The 21,656-nt window shown below is 31.1% G+C and overlaps 1 protein-coding gene and 1 long non-coding RNA gene across 2 annotated transcripts; both read right to left on the bottom strand.

Moving 5' to 3' along the window:
- Positions 1-280: 280 nt before the first annotated feature.
- On the bottom strand, positions 281-8,018 carry LOC130815120 (uncharacterized GPI-anchored protein At1g61900). The gene is made up of 8 exons (XM_057681479.1): positions 7,536-8,018; positions 6,090-6,257; positions 5,417-6,004; positions 3,946-4,191; positions 3,803-3,814; positions 2,695-2,838; positions 2,565-2,609; positions 281-638 (listed from the first exon to the last, which is right to left on the bottom strand). The coding sequence occupies exons 1-8, from the start codon at positions 7,597-7,599 to the stop codon at positions 571-573; spliced, it is 1,335 nt and encodes a 444-aa protein (XP_057537462.1). The 5' UTR covers positions 7,600-8,018; the 3' UTR covers positions 281-570.
- A 3,077-nt stretch (positions 8,019-11,095) lies between these two features.
- On the bottom strand, positions 11,096-12,716 carry LOC130815847 (uncharacterized). The gene is made up of 2 exons (XR_009042644.1): positions 11,514-12,716; positions 11,096-11,361 (listed from the first exon to the last, which is right to left on the bottom strand). It is a non-coding gene; the product is annotated as an uncharacterized LOC130815847 (long non-coding RNA).
- Positions 12,717-21,656: the final 8,940 nt, after the last annotated feature.

The raw sequence follows: 21,656 nt of genomic DNA, 5'->3' as shown, positions 1-21,656 counted from the left end.
AAATCTGTGAAAAGTAAGTTCAATATAATCCTTCAAATAATAGTAATGAATTTAAATTTTTAAAATTTTGAATTATAGATTGAGATTTGAGGATAATTAAATGCAATAATCTGAATTAACAAAAATTTGTACCTTCTTTATATATAGTCTTTTGGACATGTATAATTTTGAAAAAGGTTTTGATAATCTTTTAGGTGATATAATGATGTATGATTTTGTAATATTTGTACTTGCACTTCAAAGGTCCAGGATGTGTTATAGAGAAGGCCACAACGACTCCTTTTGTTTCGTGCATAGCCTTTCGCATGAATTAGTTAAACATAGTAGCTTTTTCGGGCATGCGAAATGTACAAGGTTGAGTTAACATGATTGTTTACAACACATATATTCATGTATTTCTAGACTTCCTATACAAAATCTTTGGAAGAAGAATATAAACTATCACTACAATGCTAAATAAAATTGAACATAACTTGCTCCCAATGAAACTCAAATTTCTTTAAATTTGGTCTCCGATCTTCCCTTCATGTACAACAAACACTTACGCTTTTCCTTCAGAATAAAACCAGCTCAACAAAGAACCAGGACGAATGAAAGCAACATGACCAAGTAATTCCAATGATGCTTCATATGCAGACCTGAAACGCAAATAAAAGACTAAATCATTAGCGTACTAAGGAGTATGATCAATTGAGAACCATGGCACAGTTGAGGCTTTTCCCTTTCACCATTTTTATAAAGGTTTAATTCTCACCACCTATAAGAATGATACATTCCCCACCCCCACCCCGCGATTGTAGGTATTATCTAACCTACCGCTGAATCATAAAAAGGGGTATGGATCAATTATTACTACTACGACATTGTTTTGCTACCCAACGTAAGTTCAGATTCTGTAAGTTAGAGATGAATCTAGGATACTGGTATAAGGTGCATCAAACATTTATCTCTACATATGTATACAGAACCTACTTAACTACCATTCTTCTATGTTATATATTCCACAATTCATAATTAATAGGATTTTTGAAACAAATGACCCAGGCTATGACCTAGGCAGCCCGGGCATGGATTCCCCGTCAAAAAGGCAAGGCTTAGGACCCGGGCATAGGATTTTTTTGACATATGTTTTACGTTATTGTTACAAACCTACCCCATTCCTTCTCCTTTAACCGGGCTTAGGACCCGACAATGAGTGTAGGAGCACTTGCAGACGTAATTGGGATTTTAGGAGATACCATTATAGGAAGTGAAATAATTGCTTGATTAGGGTCTAAGTATGATACTTAAGCTCTAATGTTACCCAGATCGAAAGGCACGATGTAACTTTGATGAACCGATATAATTTTAATGACTATGACAATGTTTAAAGGAAATAAAACAATGAAAAAGAACACAAAGATTTAAGGAGGTTCAACCAATGATGGCTACGTCCTCCGTGGTGTGTAGTTACTTGCTTATCTTATCACAATTGAGAAATACGACTCTTACAATGAAGTATTACAAAAGATGTAAGAGAATGCAAAGGCTATGTGTTTAGGCTTAGGGGTTTGTGTTTGATGTGTTATTGGTTTGCTAATAAGCTCACTATTTATAATACTAATTACATTCAATGAGATTACAACCTTAATGCTGAGAATTAATCACTTTGAAACTGCTTCAGGAACTTAAAGAGACGAAAACAGCATCCTAGGAAACATCAGAAGGTCTGCTCGACCGAAACAAAGGCTTGCTCGGTCGAGCGGGCTACAAGTAACTTCTGGATACGTTCTGTTTATTCGCTCGACCCACCCAGGAGCTCGCTCAGTCGAGCGACCTTCAGTATGCTTTTCTGACAGTTTTTCTCGACTAAGCATAGTAAAGCATCTTCAATTAAATATTTACACTTCTTCATTAAGTCCCATTACTCTCATAGTTAAGTCATATAACTTCATGAATTAATCAAGCTCTTAAATTCCATCATAAATCACAAACATTAAGTCACAACTTAATACACCCATTCAAGTCATCCATAGAATTCCATCCCATGAGTCACATATGAATGCACACATCAATTGTGCACTCAAGTCACACCATTAATCTCAACAGGAAGATGGGGTTAACTTAGATGCATGTGTTAAAATGGATGAATGGACATACCTTAAAGAATAAAATACAAAATAAAAGACATAAGGGTCTTGGAGTTGCACATATTTAACAAGAAAAGAGAGAACATTGTTTATGTAGGTTAATGAGTACAAAGACAACCATAATTTGTACTAGTTAGAAAGGTGAAAGACTAGAATTTTAAGGCATTTAACAGAGGAAAATTAGGGCTGTAGAAGACTTTGAATAACAGGAGAGGATAATGACACAAAGAATTGGGAAGGAGCATATGTCAATTCAATTGATAGGAATAAACGGAGAAGGAATGTATCTAGATGTATCTAATGTGACGTTAATGCCGCAATGGGCACAGTTATTTCCAGTCAAAACAATCAAAGAATTCCAAAATTTTATTAATCCAACTTTTATATTTCATTATTGAAGAATCAAATCTTTATATGATGAGGTTGCAAACTCACCGACTTCTCCGGATGCCGCTGCAGGAAGTGCAGGAATGTTTACAGCTGCAGTGCAGACAAGTTTATTAACATCAGAAGCTAATTGATAATGATAAACTTAGATCAAAAAAGCACGGTAGTCAAGGCTTACTTTTATTGCAAGACGAAGCTGGCAACTGAAGTGCGGAGGGCCAAGGAGCAGGAATGTTATCGTTCAGATCACAGAGAAAGGTAATCCCTGAAATCTTGTCAAATGTAACATCTGAAGGCAAACTCTGTAGAAGACATCCAGATTCTGAAATAACAAACATGAAAACAAGTTTTCAGGAAAAGTAACACGAAATTTTAAGGGAGGTGGTTGATAAAAATGATGTAACGATTCAATAGGAATAACACAGTAGTCCATAGGTCATTGATTCTGCAAGTGTTACTACAAACTATCCAACCCAATCTTCAGCATAGAAGATTAGAATTCTCAAAGATATAAAAGCAATACATACAAGGACAAGACGGTATTAGAATAGCATTTACTTTCATGTCTTTAAGAGGCCACCCATCATAGGCAGAGTTAGGGGTTGCGAGGGTCGGCCACAGCCTCCCCACAAATTTTAATTGTATGATAATAGCTATAAGGAACTTTTATGAACTTTAGCCCGTCAAATAACTATAATCTGGTCTTTTGGCCCATTCTCACTGATCAAATGCTAAATTTACCCATCTATTGCTGGCAAATCGCAATACTTTTAGCATAGACTTTTCAAACATCCTAATTGGAAGGAAAGTGATTTTTCTGCCTTCCATTGAGGACGAGAAAACCCATTGTAACTTAAAAAAAAAAGGGGCAGGAGGTTGTAATTCATTAATTTGCATGTATATTCTCCTAATCTTTGACAACTTACTTTCTAATAATCAAAGTAGCAATTTAGAATGGTAAGTTCCATTAATTTGCATGTATATTCGATTTATAGATCATCCCAAAATATTACTCCAAATTTGATTCGTGACATTTTACCATAACTATCCTTCACTAATGGATTTTCTAACTCTCCATCATAACCATAATTTCATTGAAACTCTAATTTGGTCAAAGGAATAGAGGAGCACATGTAAATTCCAATTTAAAAAATTGAAGCTCAGAAAGTAGTATAGTTTTTTAGGTCCGGTCGTATATGAAAGCTAAGGCAAGTGGGGAAAGAAATCTAGTTAATTTAAACAAGACAATCTTTCGACAACAATAAAATAGATAAATTTGGCAGTACCTTGTGTTCCAGCTGGTATAATTGTCGTGCATCCACATAAGGCCAAAAGCCCAAAAAGAACGAAGTGAAGGTTAGCTCTGTAATTGATACTTAACTAGACTATTTGTATAAGAATAGGAAACAGTGAAGCAAGAATAAACTACCTTGAACGGAGAATTGCTTGAGGCTCACATGACAAAGATTGTATACATTTTCTGTAACGTTTTCTCGTTGCAGCTTCATTCCAAGCGCAGCGGCACAATTGAGGGCTTGCAAGTTGGTGACAAAGCTTTGGTTTTGCAAGTGACTCACGTAGCTATCTATGGCACTACAGCACATTGATGTGTTGCTTATTACATTTGCACACTTCTTTGCAACATGTCTTGTGTCAGGGAAACTCAATGGACACACTGAGAGGACGTAACAACAATTGGTTAACACTCAACAGAAAGACAAAAAATGACGCAAGTAATAACTATAGAATTCGATCTCATTTTTCACTCGACTAGATTCATCATTATTTTCTTTTCAGCATCAAACTAGAAACTGATTATCAATGTACATACTAGATCATTCAAAATTATATTTTTTTGACAAAATTTGAGTTTATGAAGTAGAGTTATCAAAAAGTAGAATTCTCACGAGTAGACTATTCAACAGCGGCCTGTTTTCTTCTCTTTCTTCCTAATTATCAGCACTCACTTTGCACTACGACTATTGGTACCAGTATTCACTAATGCAGCAAGTTTATCTGCATTTCTGAATCATATCAAGGTTTACAGTTCAGGAAAGTACGATAAAGCTATTAGACATCTAGACCTGATAAGCATAAATCTTTTTATTTTACTTCCTTGATCTTCCCTAGGCGAGCAATATTCAATCTTATTGCTGATATGCAAGTTCCCATGCACTAAATACGAAATCGTGAAAGAAAGATTGCAAATTAATAAATACTTTAACGGTCCGTTTAGTAATCGGTACTAAATGATGGGAAAGGTAATGGGAAAATTAGTGCAATTTTTATTGGAATATATATTGACAAACTTAATGGCCAAGTTTATTCCTCTTTTAACAATCTTATTTTCTTCACAAAATTCATGGCATTGCATTACCATTTGAACATGTGATATTAGGTGGTAGAAGAAAATTATGACAAAGTTTACATTACCATGGGAATGAAATGATACATATCATGAAAATTTACACTACAAATCATTGTCATTACCACCAATTAGTACCGTTAACCAAACGAGCCGTAATTTCTTTTCTATTTTAAAGACTTCATTAAAATGACTCATTAAATCATATGCACCTTTTATTAATGTAAAGTTACAGATAATATATGCAAACGAAGGTCAATTGGAAACAACATCTTTGTTAACACTAACAAGGGTAAGATAGCGTACACCCAACCCCCAAACCCTACTCACATGGGAGCCATTTTATGGTGTTGGATTAGCAGAATGTTGTTATAGGCATCTTTTCTGATGCATATCTTCACACACAACTGCAGTTAATCATGATGTAGGAAGCTACTCGAGTTAAGAAATTTTATTACAGAACTTCCCGACACAGTTATCTCCAATAAGTCTAACGAACGTACTACAATGCAGACAAATATGGTTAGGTGCTAACCTTTATTAATATTGCAATTTGACAACCCCCTTATAACTTCCTTGGCACGAGAAGGATTGAGTTTACTAGCCAGCCACCTCAAAACAATACTCTGACAATCTTCAGCAATATCAGAAAGCTGAGGAACATCAGTAAGATCACCAAGCTTTGAGCTGATATTTCTAGCAGCTTCCGATACCGCATTTTGACATGTTTGAGAGCAACATTCATTGACAATGTCTAGTTTTTGACAAGACTCCAAGAGTTTGGAAGTGTCCACAGCTGTCTCAAATTCTTTAACATCCTTGACAGGACACGAGCCTTCGGTAAGATTAGATGCCCGGATTTTGCATATCTGTTGAAGATCGTCATTTGCACCTTGGCTCAACAATACTTGATTAACATCGGATAGGCATTGCTTAGAAAGCGTTTCATTCAACGCAAGCAATTTGGTATCTCTACTGGACTGACCTACAAGAATAACTAAAGTGGCATGCAATTGCGGACAACAAACTACGTTTGCTAGGTACGGAGCAAATGCAGTAAAGCAATCGGTTGCCGTAAGTCCCATTATACTTTCAGCTGCAGTGAAGTTAAACGGGCATACTCCTACAAAGAGCAGAATAATAATGAATTGAAACTTGAAAGTGTTAGCGGTGTTTCCCAGAAAATCAGAAAGGTTGTTAATCACTACCTGATAGTTTAGGGACTGTGCTATTTGTAAATGGAGTCAAGGGGGAAGGTGCCAGAAATGGAATGAGGGGCTGCGGAGCCCCTTTCGGTGACATAGGAAAGAGGTCTCCTCCATTTGGAGCAGGATATCCGAAATAACTTAATGGAGCACAGTACAATTCATTGACATCTGTGCAAGAGAAATTATAAGATTTAGCAAGCTTCATACTAAAAATAGTAATATTACACAGTTTCTTGAAATGAAAGTTGTTCTAAATACAGCAACACAAAAATGCCCCCATAACGCAATCCAACTTTGGATATTATTGCATCAAATATAAATGCAGGCATGGTGTGTGGCTCACTCTTTGACACTCTACAATAAATGTAATTCGTTCTTTTGAGCAATCCAGAAGGAAAACTAACAATCACAATGAAAACAAAGTTAGGCTAAGATCACATGCCAGCACAAGTCAACATTTCAAGTCCCTCCTACCCGATAGTAGCACAAACAAAGTCCCTCAAGGCTCAAACAGTTTGATCTTCGATCAACTCCAGAAGGTTTGGGCAAAAGTTGGAAATGGGAGCCTTAAAAAGAGGGCGAGGAAAACCGAAGATGACCTGAAGGGCCAGAGTAGAAAGGGATATGAAGGAATTAGACCTCCATGTGGACACTGTAAATAATCGACTGATTCATGTAGCCGACCTTAATCTTTTAGGACTAGGGCTTTGGCATTGTGTTGATGTTGTTGATTTAGATGCTATCATGTTACAAAAGGTAAGCTTAGTTCAACAACACTTAAAATTATACATGTGCAAAAACTACAACAACCACACAATTGGTATATCCTGCAATGAATCATTAAAACTACATACATTTATACATCTTTGAGAAAGTTCTACTAAACCTTCTTTGGTAAGGGAGGACCAATATGCACCAATTTTTCCTAAACATGGAAGAATCCTTGATATCAGCTTGAGGATATAAAAAGTACATGTGAAATTTGAAAAGACAACACAAGCAAATACACCGCAAGAATGCTAGAAAAAAGTAAGACAAGACAAGAAAAACTAGTTCAAAAAAAATGGAAAGGTATTTCAGTACACTTGGAGACAAAATATGTGTCCAAGACTAATCCTATTAAAAAATTCTGGCCTGAAATAAGAGAGTTAGCACAATAGACTAATACCAAAGCTACTGAAATGTTTCCATAACTATCATAAAAATCAAATCTTTGAAAAACTAGTATCTAAACAAGAATTAGAGGATTCAAAACAAACAATGTACCAAATTGGAGAGAAACACTTTTCCCCATTTCAACAAAATATCATAAAAATCAAAAATCACTTCAAAACCACTCAAAATTAGGTAAAAATTAAGAACACCCAGATGGAAATAATCAACAATAAGGCTAAAAAATTCCAATTGAGGTAGTAATCAATCAAAAAACAACCAGAAACAACTTACAGATTAATAGAACTGAGGTGAAAATTTGAAACTTGATGAAGTTAGAGAAAAACCCTCCTCTCATACCTGCCTAAAAACACCAACCAACACAAAAAAGATGCCAAAAGGAGCAAAATAAGAGAAATTGAGAGGTACCCAAAGCATCAAAATTGATGTTTTGAACAATTAAAGAAAGAGGAAGAAAGGGAAGCCATGAATGAGCTTAACAAATTAAAGGGTTTTAGCAGGTGGGGAAGTAAACACTAAACAGTGAAAGTGGGGTCAATTGAAGTTTCAGCAAATTAAGCTTAGCTGTGTTCTTGCTGGATCAAATTGGGGACCTCTATAATTATTCCTAAAATTAAAAAAAAAATTGATAGTAATCACAGAAAAGATGCAACAAAAAAAAAGGGGAGAGAAAGAGAAGGTACAGAGAGAAATAATGAGGTGCACTAACTCATATACAACACCCTTGTCTCATTTAATGCTGCCATTAATTGTTTGCCCCCCTTTCAAGTGATAATACTACTACTTCTTTAAGAAGGGAGTACTAGTAATAATAGATCTACCTTTAGGGATAAGCTAATTAAATCATAAATTGATAATGCAAGTTTACGTTCAAATTCCATTGAAATTGCAATAAGTAAATAAAATTATTAGGAGTTTTAATTTTATTTCTTGAATTTAGTGGAGTAACACGTAATATGTGTAAATAAGATTTGAAAATAAGTTAATGTGTAACTAAAAATGAAAGAAAAAATATGAAATTATAGTCAAAATTAAATTTAGGGCAAATTTTATAAGTACAAACTAAAATGAAATTTATATAACAAATTTTATAAGATAGAGGGAATAGTTTTGAAATACTAGTAAAATTGTATGTTTTTTTTACAGGAATTTAAAAATAAGTGAAGTATTTTATAGGCTATTTTTCAAAAATCTATTAAACAAAGTAGATTTTTTTTCATTGAACTTGTAAGTTACAACTCAAGTGAATTACGTAGTTAAAAGATTTGTTCATCCTAAGGTAGTTGCGCACAATAATACTTAGTTATTTAAGTAATTGTAGTTGTTAGAGATGTAGTTGTCTAATTAGTTGTGTAAATTTATATTATTCAATAAAATTAGCATTTATAAACACTTTTAAAATATGATTTTTTGACAAATATGTAAAGAATATCTTAAACTGTTATTCTTAATTTTGAAACGCTATAACTTATAACAATCAAATTAGCTACATGCACCAATAAACACTACTTAAACTGATATTTTTTGTAAGCTAATGTTTTAAGATCATTAAATCACTAACATCTACTTAAATTGCTATGTCAAACATACTCAAATTAAGCGTCTATGTAAATAATTAGAAAAAAACTAAAAAAAATCCTATCAACTAAACCAAGGTCACTTTGTGACACTCAACAATAGTTACTTTTTCGGCCCATAAACACTCATGTCATGTGTATATTAATTTAAATATTTCTATTTATTAAATCATGATAATAATCCATTTATTTTATTAAAGCTTAAGCACTAAATTAGGATAAATTTCAACGTGATTAGCCATATGACTGAGATATGGTAAATTAAATCAAACAGATCTAAAATAAAGAGAACTCATGAGGAACAAGCTAGTCTCATAGTATTTTTTTTTAGTTATTAGAAAAAATTTCATTATTATCAGATATTTACTTAATAAATTATTATTAATACTTTGATAGTATTTTTTTTAGCTATACTTATTTCATAATTTACTTTTAAAGATTATGATATGACAATTGACAAACTTGTTAAGATAATTGAGAAAAACATCTACAAAAGTTGACAGAGACATAAAATAGACAACTTATATTTGACATAATTTAATATGTTAATTACACCATTAAAAATCTAATAATCTTTTCTGATTGGACAACTTCACATAAATTCAAACCAAAATTATTAGGGAAAATGTATACCATAAAGGACAAATAACAAGAACATTAGCGCCATACATTTTGCCAACTTGGCATAATTTGGTTTAGACTATGGTTAATGTTAAAAACTAAGATTAAAAATTACTCAGTTTCAATCATTAGTTTAAATTTTTGATTTTAATTCAATTGATTTTTTGATATAATATTGGAACGAAACAAAACTAAAGTACGATCATGCGTTCAAAATCTTATTCATTTTTTATTTCAAGTAGAATATTTAACGTTAAATATAAGCTAATTAAGAAGAGTTCTTTGTTGTATGTATCCACACTTCTAATTACTTCAAAGGGCTCTCATGTGAGGAGTGTAATATAATAAAGTATAACATATTACACGGCCTCAATTATCAATTTATGTTTTTTGTTGCCTTAATTCTTTAAATTATACATTAAACTAATATAACAAAAAATTTCGAAGTCAATTTTGATCGGTAGTGTTTAAAAAGTGAATCATATCAAAACCATAATAAGTATATACTTTTATGAAATATGAATATTGGAGTATTAGAACTACTTTCTTTAATTTTAAAGTATAACACATTCTTAGAAGTATATTTTTTAATACACTAATTCAATTATTACTTTTTAATTGTATATAATAAATAAAATTTGAAAAATTGATGTTATAATTAAAGTACATATAGTGGGAAATCTATAAAAAGTCTGCTTAACAAGCATTTTTTATATTAGTAGGGAGATAGAACAGCTATTGAATGAATAGAACATATTATATTTCTAATGTTGCAAGTTTTAAAAATACCGTGAATTACTCCTATATTTAATACTAGTTTATCTTTGAAAGAGAATACTTATATCATTACTCATTTAATGAATTCACTTTATGAATTTTTTTCATACGACTCAGATAATTTAATTCACATATTCAAATAAATCTCTTGATTTAATAGATAAGATAAACTCTATTATTTATAGACAAATAAAACTCATTTGTGTTGATGAGTTGAATTCCACTATTTATTGATGTCTAATAATGTCACTACTACATAGTTAGCTTTAGGTAACACTCAAAAAGTGTAACTTAAAGTGCTTAAAGTGTTACTATAGATCTAAAGTAACACTTTTTTGGATGCTATTACCTATTCTCTTAGGTAACATTTCTACATGCCTACGGCAACACTTTTACAAGTGTTACTTTAAATAACATTAGGTAACCCTTTTTTTTTGCGTATGCATCATTTTCATAGTGTTACTTATTATTTCTTATGTAACACTTTTTTTATAATTAGGTATCACTTTTTCATCTCATTAATTAAACTGTTGTAACACTTTTCAATAATATATCACTTTTGACTACTTTATGTAACACTTTGTTAAGAATTTTGTAACATTTTTTTCTTATTAGTAACACTTTTCCATTTAATCAATTAAGCTAATATAACACTTTATAATTAAGTATCACTTTTAATAACTTTATGTATTACTTTATTTTGTATTTGGTAATATTTTTTTTGTCATTAAGTATCACTTTTTTTTTTATCTAATCTATTAAGCTAATGTAACACTACTCTACAATCACACACTTTTACCGGCATTAATTATATAACAATAACAACAATAATAATAATAATAATAATAATAATAATAATAATAATAATGACAAAATAAATAGAAATCAATCACTAACAGTGTAAACTTAATCAAAGACATTCAAACATACATTGTATATTGAGTATAAATATATGCATATGTACATCATTACAAAGATTAAAAGAACACAATTCTAGTGGTCATTGATAAAAAAATCAATCCAAAGTTACTGAGGCTGCAGCTCCAGTGGTGATTGAGGAGCCAAAGTAAGCTGAATTGCAGATGTATACGTGAAGCAAGGTTCAAGATCAATTGTTCCACCACCTTTATGAAATAATAATGCACAGGAAGAAGCAAACCCTCATACTCGTTAGCAATGAACAAACAAATAAAGCTTTTCTTACGAGACCAACAGCTTAGCTACAACAAGAATGATAAATTCCAAACAAAGGAATATGATCCACAATCAAACTAACCTTATTAATATGATTTGGTTCCACCTCACATAATAATCAATCAATTTAGTTTCATTTACTTTCCTAAGTGGTTTGAGTCGTTTTCTTACAAGTGATGCCCCAAGTGTTCTGGAGACCAGTTTTATTGTTTCTGACCAAGGAACTGCTGGGTGCTACATTTCCAATACATATAACTGCTTGTCCAAAAGTTGCAATGTTAAGATTGCTACTAAATGTTGTCTTATGTTACACTCAAACTTTATCAAATAAAGCAACATCCATCAAAATTTATCCAATGCAAAAAATAAAGCAACATCTAAAATCATAAACAATGCATCAAAGTAAAGAATTTCATTTCCCATAATGAATTTGTCAATTCTCAATTTCATTACAATTTTATATACAAAAATGAATCCGTTAGTTCATCGAATCCCTATATTTAAATCAAGAGAATCATACACAAAAATTGAGAAAAGCTACACACCAAACGCATAGATCAAGATCAACACAACGTCTTGGTTACAACCCTAAGTGATATTGCTTTAAAGTCCCAAGTAATTCCCTCAAAATATCAAAGCAAACCACAAAGAACAGAAAACCCAATAACTAAGAAAAATTATATGAACCAAAAGAAGAGCTAGACCCGACTACAATGGACTCGACCCACCACTTCCCACATCAAAATACCCTAATTTCACGACCCAAGTACCCGCACAATGAGCATCCGCACAGCCGCACCAATAGGTAACCCCATCTTCGCCGCAAACTGGGTTTGGTCGAAAACATTTTACCAGGCAAGTTTTAATTTAAAACAAGAATTGTATATGATATATTAAAGAAGAATCTGAACCGTAACTACAGAATGAACAATAACAATTCATATCAAGAGATTTAAGATAGAAATCTACTTGCCAAATATTTTATGGGGAAAGATGCGGAAGAAGCCGTGGCGGGAGGATACCACGTTGCGACGATTCGTTAAGCGCGGCGGTTGATTGCTGGCTGGGTTGATTATGGGACGCTGGGTTGATTAAGGGGAGAAGAATGAAGGGGGGAAATGAAGGAGACGATTTAGGGTAGTTTTGAACGCGATGGTGCTGCTTGAAAAGGTTTAGACTTCACTTTTTTTTTAATTTTCTCCACTCATCTCCTAATTTGTTGGTTTGAATTTTTTTTATAAAATTTAATCTTTCTTTTCCCTCTACTTTAAATTTACTTTGTTATTAAACTATACTTTTAAATTTAAATTTTTTTCCCTTTTCACTAAAATTGTTAGATTGAACTATTTTCAAGATTTAAAATTTTTTTCCCTCTTCTTTAAAATTTTTAGGCTGAATTAAATTCTTTGAAAATATTTTCTCTCTTCTTCAATTAGTAGTTATAAATTTTGAAATTAATTAGCTAGCTTGGATATAATATAAAATATTAAAAAATAGTTTGGGTTATAATATTGAAAAAAGATTAAAGTAAATAAAAGTTCAAAATTATTTATTTTATCAATTTTAATTTTTAATATAAAAAAATATAAAAATAATAATTAAGTAAAATAGTTTTGAAAAGTGTTTACTAATATAAAAAGTGTTACATATTAATAATATTACTAATATTACAAAAATGTTAAATTTAGTGTTACCAATTTTTAAAGTGTTACGTATCAGCGTTATCGATTCTTTAAGTATTACATATAAGCGTTACCAATTATTAAAGTGTTACATATTAGTGTTCTCAATTTTAAAGTGTTATATTTTAGTGCTGCTAAATTTGAAAGTGCTACATATAAGATATAAGTATTACCAATTTTAAAAGTGTTACATGATTACGTTACTTAAAGATAAAATGTTGTAAAAGTGTTACCTAATATTTTCAAAAAATTGGATATCAAAATGTCTAACCTAAAGTCATTTTTATACTGGTATATATTGTTTTATCAAATGTGTTGATAAAGCAATGTCCCAAATAATATTACATGCAAGACTAAAAATATAGCAAAATCAATAAAAACATGAAAAATTGCATCTAACAAGTCAATTTTGGTCCGTCGAAGTTTATAAAAGTAACCTAAGTATTATTTTCGCTAAATAAACTTCAAAGTAAGTTTTTATCTAGCAGATTTTTGTGCAACAACTATAAGTATGAAAATGAATCAATCAAAACTTACTTATGAAGCCCATTCTAACTGACCTTGTATAAATATTTTGAGCTATTATTATGAGAGGTTATCTTTCGATGAGACAACATTAAAATAAGAAGTTTATATGATAATAATTATATTAGTTGAGTTATTTAGTCCACATATAATAAACATTTCAAAAAAAAACCGTCTCATATAAGAATTTATAAAAACTTTTAAAACTAGTTTTGTTTTATTAATCTCCACCTTGAAAAATGTATTTTTAAGTGAAGATAAATTCTATAAAATACAAGTTCTTATTTTATTCACCATTTCCATTTGTACATTACTACATAATTTACACCCTCATTAATAGAGTGGCCCCACCTTTGACATGGGTCTGGCCCATAATGTTGGGCCAAAGAGGAAAAACTTGGCTAGAGCCTTGAGCCTTTTTTTTTTGTTGTCAAAAACATTAAATGAGGATGAATTTGAGCCTTATGTTGAATATCCTATCTACCAACCAATCCACTTGAATGAATTTTGCTAATATGCTTTATCATTTTGGACTTTGGAACAAGAGTTTCCATTGGATCCCACGAAACATTCATGTAAGAGTTGGGAGAAAATGTTTTATTCCAAGTATTAGATAGTAAACATAAGTTCAAGAACCAAAATATGACTACATGAGGTCACATACTTTGTTATGTTTTACACATCCTTATCAGCTATTTATTTGTTCTAAAGAAATAGCTCCAAGTATAAATAAGGCAAAAATATATATAAAAAAAAAAGTAAATAAAAGCGGTAAACATGTATATTTTTGTGAAAAAGTGAAAATAAAATGTAAATGAGAAGAAAATATAAATCAACTATATAGATGGAAATCAAAGAAAGATTATGTATTATGACTAAAATAGGACATTGAGCAAATTAAATAGAATAGACTAAAAGAGAAAATGGGGTTAATTCTGAAAATTTGAAACAAATAAGTAAAAATATATTAAAAAAATCACATTATAGCCAACTTTTGAAACTATTTCCCAAGATAAGTAGTTTTCCCAGATTTGAGGTTTGGAACTGTTCGCACTTAGTAACAGCGAACAAAAGCAGAAGGTTTAAAAAAAGCAAAGGGTTTAAAAAAAGCAAAGGGTCTGTTCGCTGTTAGTAACAGCGAACAAAGACTAGAGGTCAAAAATAGTCAAAGTCTTTGTTTGGTGTTAGTAACAGAGAACAAACTCTTTGACTTTTTTTGACTTCCAGTCTTTGTTCGCTGTCCCCAATCCACAACTTTGGGAAAAAGCTATCTATCTTAGGAATTATTTTGCAAAGTTTGTTGTTGTGTGGATTTTTTTTATTTTTTTGCTTACTTGTTTCAAATTTTCGTTAATTCTTTGGGACCAGGAGAGCATAGACATGGTCTAGTTCTTGTAAATTAAACATTATTACGACCAAAATAGAAAATGAGTGTTCCTGTCTGATTTTAAAGAACAATTAATTAAGATTTTAATCTCCTGATTAGTTGTTAATCAGATGATTTTTGCTGGTGGAAGTCTTAATTTAATTCCTTGCCAGTTATGCAATAAGATCTTTGGATGGAGATGCTGATGATTCCTACAAAACACACCAAGGGGTTAGAAAGGCCCAGAATTCTTTTCCGGAGGCCTACTCCGACGCCCAAGTTAGTACAGATCAATATATGGGTTGCCTAACAGGTCCTTCGAGGTGCACAGTGGCAACCAGATGGATAACTGCTTAGGGCTTGTTTAGACGTGAGGTCTTTTGTAATAATTTATCACGATAAATGTCAATTAAATCTTTTTTTCTTTTTTCGTTGCTCTGAAAATCAATGTGAAATTCTGATATTTAGTTAAGATCATTTGTATTTAATCACTTTGAATTCTTTGTACTTTTCTTTCTCTCTAAGAAATTAGTTACCTCATTTATGGCGCTTTGGTGAGTATTTATAGCTAATGATTGTGGAACAAACATTCCTTCTCCGATCCCTAAAGACATTCTCTGCATGCGCCACTCTCTTTTTTAGACGTGTCAATCCCTTAATCACAATCGAATACCTTATTGTCCTTTGTGGCGTTTCTAATTTGTCCTTTCAACACGTGTCCCACTTCATAAAAGTGATGCTTTAATGAAGGACATGTGTCCTCACATGCACGTGAGCTTCTCATGCACTAACCTTCTAAGCCCGTATGTAGAATCCTTCAATAACCCTGCCAAATAATTGTTCCCAGATAACTACTTATTGACATGAAATCTTCCCAGATTCTGACAGGTTTGATTTCCTTTGACTGTCTTTTTATCATAATAATCTTTGATTAATATTTTACACACACTGAGTAAATTATGAAAAAAAGTTTAGAAGTGACATAATATATTTCATAAAAATTTACATTAACTAATATTTAATATTAATAACTAAAACGACTGTAAAGATTATGAATTTGATCATTATTATAATTTTTTATTTTCTGAAAAATACATCATACTAAAATAATTTTTCATGTAATAAGTTCATTTTTGGTAGGAATTCATATTTAGTCGAGTATTGATTATCATTCGAGGATTTCTCTCTTTTTCTTTGCTTTGGCTGCTCATGAGTCACAATAGAAAAATTAACCGAGCTTGCACATTTGATTTATTAAAAGACCCTCTCACTCTTATAAGGCTGAACAATACATCAAATTAAAAGACATAATAAGAAACATGTCTTATATGAGAACGTTTTACGGTGAGACGACTTCAAAACAAAAAGTCATAAGGTAAATATTTTTATTATTGAACTATTTAACCCAAATATGAAGTATGTTTCACGGTAAAACCGTTTCATAGATGAGTTTGAGAATAAGAAATATAAATTATAATACTGAATACAAGTCCTTTGTTTCTTTTCTATTGTCCACATTTATATAAGAATAATTTTCATTATTTATACATAACCTTATAAAGTTCATAAAATACCAAATTATATACTTATATAATTTTCCATATCAATGTATCCAGACAGTTCTAATTAATAAAATAATACTCCATTTATCTACCTATTTTCAATACATTTACTAATTCCCACGCAAATATCTAATAAAATAATACTTCAATATCTTAAAGATTTCATTTTCCATTTTTTTTTTAATGATGTATGGACAATTAAAAAGCAACAGAGGTAATATTGATAATTTGATATGAACGTACACCAACTTTAAATATCGTTTTTGATGTTTAAGAAAACGTGCAGGTAGAATAAAAATCACTTAAAGTAAGATTATTTTGTATCCAAAAGTAAAGGGTGGACAATAAAAACTATTATTACATCCATGCACATTAAAATGCAACGAGGATGATAAAATAATTGTACGTAAATATTTTTCTTTTTTAAAGTATAAGATGCCGTTTTTGAAATAAACAAACTTTTGACTATTCTTTTTCTACAATCTTATCATTATTTTTTTTTGACATTTTCAAAATAAAGGTTCTAATATGATGCACACAAGTTGTAGTTTTATTACTTCAAATCCGCAAACATCACACATATTTGACCCTTTTGATTAACAGTACTAATTTGTGGTAAAGAAAATAATTTGTGGTGTAAATTTTAATAATATATATTATGTCATTCCTATAACCATGGAGATTTGATCATCAATTTTTTTCATAATTTTCTATTAATATCTAATACTAGGGGTGTTCAAAATATCCAATCCGTATTATGCGATCCAAAATATCAGAATAAATTATTCGGTTTTAAGAAAAACAAATAATTCGATTCGGATCAAAAGATTGGTAGAACTAGATATTCGGTTTTCTACTTTTTAATTTTTAAAATATATAAATATTTTTTTTATAATTTTTTTTATTTAGGCTGTTAAATTTACTAATATGTACGATCTTCAATTATAACTTAAATTTAGACCTTTGAAAATCTAACCATATTTCCAAAACAATATGTATTCAAAGTTTAAAAACTAAGTTAGATTAAACAAAGCAAAGGAAGTCAGCTTAAATATTTATGTGGAAAAAAACGTAAAATTGTTTTTAAAAGGGTCAAAAAGATTAAAATTTGAAAGCCGGATATCCGAATTCCGGATATTCGATTTTTTCGGACTAGAACTGAATAGTGATTTTCACTATCCGAAAAGATCAGGTATCCGGATTTTCCGATATTTGATTTTGAACACCCTTATCTAATACCACATATGCAAATGGTAATGCATTAAGATATAATGAATTTTGTGAGAAAATTGAGATTGTTGGAGGAGAATAAACATGATCATTAATTTGTCAAGAGATATTCCTATCAAAATTACGTTAAATTCTCATTACCTTTCCTATCATTTAATACCGATTAGCAAGCAAACCGTTAATATATACTCTTTCTATTCATATAAAGTCGATATTAAGATTTAAATATACTTGATATGAAAAAATATTATTTTTTGCATTTAAATTACCAAAACATAGGAGTATTGAACATAAATTAATGCTTTGTAACATTTTTGAAAGAGCTTTGTAACAAACATACGTTGCCTAAGAGAAGGAAAAATGGTGTAAAACATATTTTTATAGGACATTAAGATAAAGTTATAATTAATCAAATCCTTAGGTTGATATGTAAATTTCAGCTTACATTATTTATTTTGACATTTTCCAAATAACGAGTCTAATATGATGCACACAAGTTACAAACTTGCAATTTTTAACACTTCCATTTAAAAATTCTTGAATTTCACGCATCTTATTGTATATTCATTCCATTCATATCAATTTAATATCGAAAATGACATAGTGAGTAGAATAATATTATAAACTCACTAAATCAGAGAAATAATGAACACAATTAAATTCTTTGTAACAATTTTGTTTTGAATACATGATTGACTTAAGAAAAACGCAAGATTGAAAACTGAATTTATAAATTTTACCCAAGAAGATAATAAACGTATTATAACTGAGACAAAATTTAATTTTCAATTTTACAGCTATCTTTAAGTTGCCTAAGAAGAGAGGAAATAAAATAATGATAAAGTTATAACGAATCAAACCCTTAGCTTGGTTTTTAGTCTTCAGTTTACATTACAATCCCTTCGATTCTAATCAAAATATCTCAATTGGTTGTGTATTAACTAATGCATTATAGTCAAAATTCAAAAAAGTTAATACTAATATAATTTACATTTAGATGAATCAAATAAGATTTCGCTTAATACGTTTTAACAGAAAATAAAATACAAACTATGAATAATTGTGAAAAATATTACGTACATGTATAAACATAATACATAATACATGCACTAATAACGAAAAACTAATCTTGAAAATATTAATTCACCTCAGAAATACTATGAAGAGCAGGCGACCATGTCCGTTGATCATGGATCTCAAAATGTTCACTTTTATCAATCAATTTTTGTATTACTTGATGTGCTTTCATTTTCTTCATCCGGGTCCCACTTCTATCAACTCTATCCAACACCGCCTCTAATTCCTTTTTTGATATCCTAATCCTTACTTGATTCCCCGTAGTCCCAACCGTAGAGGATGATGATTCTCCATGCCCCACAAGAAGCTCTTCCCTCTCCATAGACTCATCACAATCTTCATCGGCCCATACCTCGACTGTCGATGACGAACCATGGATGACACAACAATAATTTCCCATCTGAACACTACACGTATATATACGTATGTATATATGTTATATTTTGATCAGATTTATTGTGAATGAAATGGTAATCTAATTCAAATAAACGAAAGATTTGAAGACTTCACGTCTATATATGTAAGTATATATGTTTCTAATCAGATTTAATTAGAATTAAATTAAAATTTAATTTAATTTGAAAAACAAGAGATGTTTATATATGTATAAAGTGTGGAAAGAGGAAAGATGAATGGAGATTAGGAAAAATGGGGATGAGGAGGGATTTATATAGCTAAAGGTGACAATTAAGTTAAAAGGTCCAAGTTCTAAGAAGTTGCACACTAAAGTTTGCTTATAAAAAGGACAAAGTATGAACCAAAATAGTAGGGAATAAATGCATATAAGTAAGTGACGTGGAGTGGCACGTGGAATGATAATAAGTGTTGATATGGTGTTAGTTTCGTTGATCAATAAGTGAAGGACGTGTTGCAACCGTTGATTTGTGTTGAATAGAATAGTTTTTTTTTTTTTCATTTAATTTGTAGGTGGGCGTTACTAAATTATAAGAGATTAAGTCATGTATACTTTAATTAGAAGCGGGCAGTCCGTGGGCAGTGGGCAGGTCATGTGCGACTGTCGACAGCGTTCTAGATGCGCGGCATGGTCGATGGTTAGAATTTAGAAAAGATGTTCAATTGTTTATTGGAGCTAAGGGTCGAGTCATTTTCAAAAAGAATATTAATTGGTCGTGTTATTATCGAGCTTTGATGTGTCAGGTTGGGTCGGCTTAGGTTATTATTGGGTTTGGTTTTCATACACACAAATTCTTACTTGAGACCGTCTTTATAAAAGACGCGTTTCAAATGGGCCGACTCGTTATTAATAAAAAAACAACTATTAGAAAAACGCACACGGTGTAATTCTATTTGAAGTTGGTGTTATAACCTATTAAAGTTGGTATTATAACTATTAAATTTGGTATCTTCAAATAGTTTATAATACTAACTTTAATAGGTTATAATACCAACTTCAAATACCAATTTTAATAGGTTATAATACCAACTTTAATAGGTTATAACACCAATTTCAATAGGTTATAACACCAACTCTAAATAGAGTCAAACGCACACGTCAGTTTTTAGATTTTTCTTTTTTTTTAATTGTTGGGCCTGGGCCTAGAGAGCCGTCTCTTGAAGACGGTCTCTCAGAAGAGGTGTTGTTTCATAAAAGTCATCTCATTCTTTTATTGTTTTTGAAATATTTGCCAAAATCGATACGATGTTAAGAACTTTGGTGAAAGATAATAATTTCAATGAACTAACAAATGTTTGATAATGTAAAACTTGCAAAATTGACACAATGATTTAAGGAGGTTCACCCAATGATGGTTACGTCCTTCATGGTGTGTAGTTGCTTGTTTATATTATTTCAATGGAGTAAAACACTCTTACAAATGAAGTATTATAATTGAGTAAGAGATAAACAAAGGCTATGTGTTTGGCTTAGGGGTTGTATTTGATGTGTGTATGAGAGCTCTCTATTTATAGGAGAGATCACACTAAATAACATTAAGTACATTAAAGCTATGAATAAATGATAATGAAACAGCCTTAAGTACTTGAAGAGTCAAAAATGGCATCCTAGGAGCATTAGAGACATCGCTCGGTCCGACAGTTTGGTCGAGCGGGTTACATGAAGTTTCTGGTTACATTCTGTTTGCTCGCTTGACCTACCTTGGAGCGAGCGAGCTGGTTGAGTGGCACTTCAAAGAGCTTCTAACAATTTTACTCAACTTTGCATAGTAGAGCATCTTGAATTAAACCTTAGCACTTCTTCATTAAGTCCCATAACTCCCATGATTAACTCACACTTCATTATCTCATTAATCCATACTTTAATCATCACCATAAACCACAAACATTAAGATAAAACTTAATACACCCATTCGTGACATTCCTAAGATCCATCCGATAAGTCACCACTTGAATGCACACATAAATATGCATTCAAGTCACACCGTCCATAACAGTTTTTATAGGACAATATTATATTTATTTGAGTAGACCCAAGGGGCTACAAAATCAAACTATAAGATCATTAAATGAATTTATAAATAGGTCGGGAAGAATCAAGTTTAAATAGGCTTTAACCTGTCTTGACCCATTTTTTTATCTCGATCCACCTTAACCCGACACATTAGAATTTTGAACCGGCCCAATAAACAGCTCTATTGACGGTGCTCGACTGGTGGTGGGACTTGCTTTATCCACTCACCAGATAAATAAATATTGCTAATGGACATAAAATAAATGGTGGAATTCAAGTCAGTAATAAAAAATATATTTTATTTGTGTATCGGTACGGATGGGTCATTTAAGTTTTGGTATTGGTTTTGGTTTTA

Source organism: Amaranthus tricolor, chromosome 6 (assembly GCF_026212465.1).
Source record: "Amaranthus tricolor cultivar Red isolate AtriRed21 chromosome 6, ASM2621246v1, whole genome shotgun sequence".
NCBI lineage: Eukaryota > Viridiplantae > Streptophyta > Magnoliopsida > Caryophyllales > Amaranthaceae > Amaranthus > Amaranthus tricolor.
The sequence above is the reverse complement of the archived record's forward strand: the minus strand, read 5'-3'. Positions and strand labels throughout refer to the sequence as shown.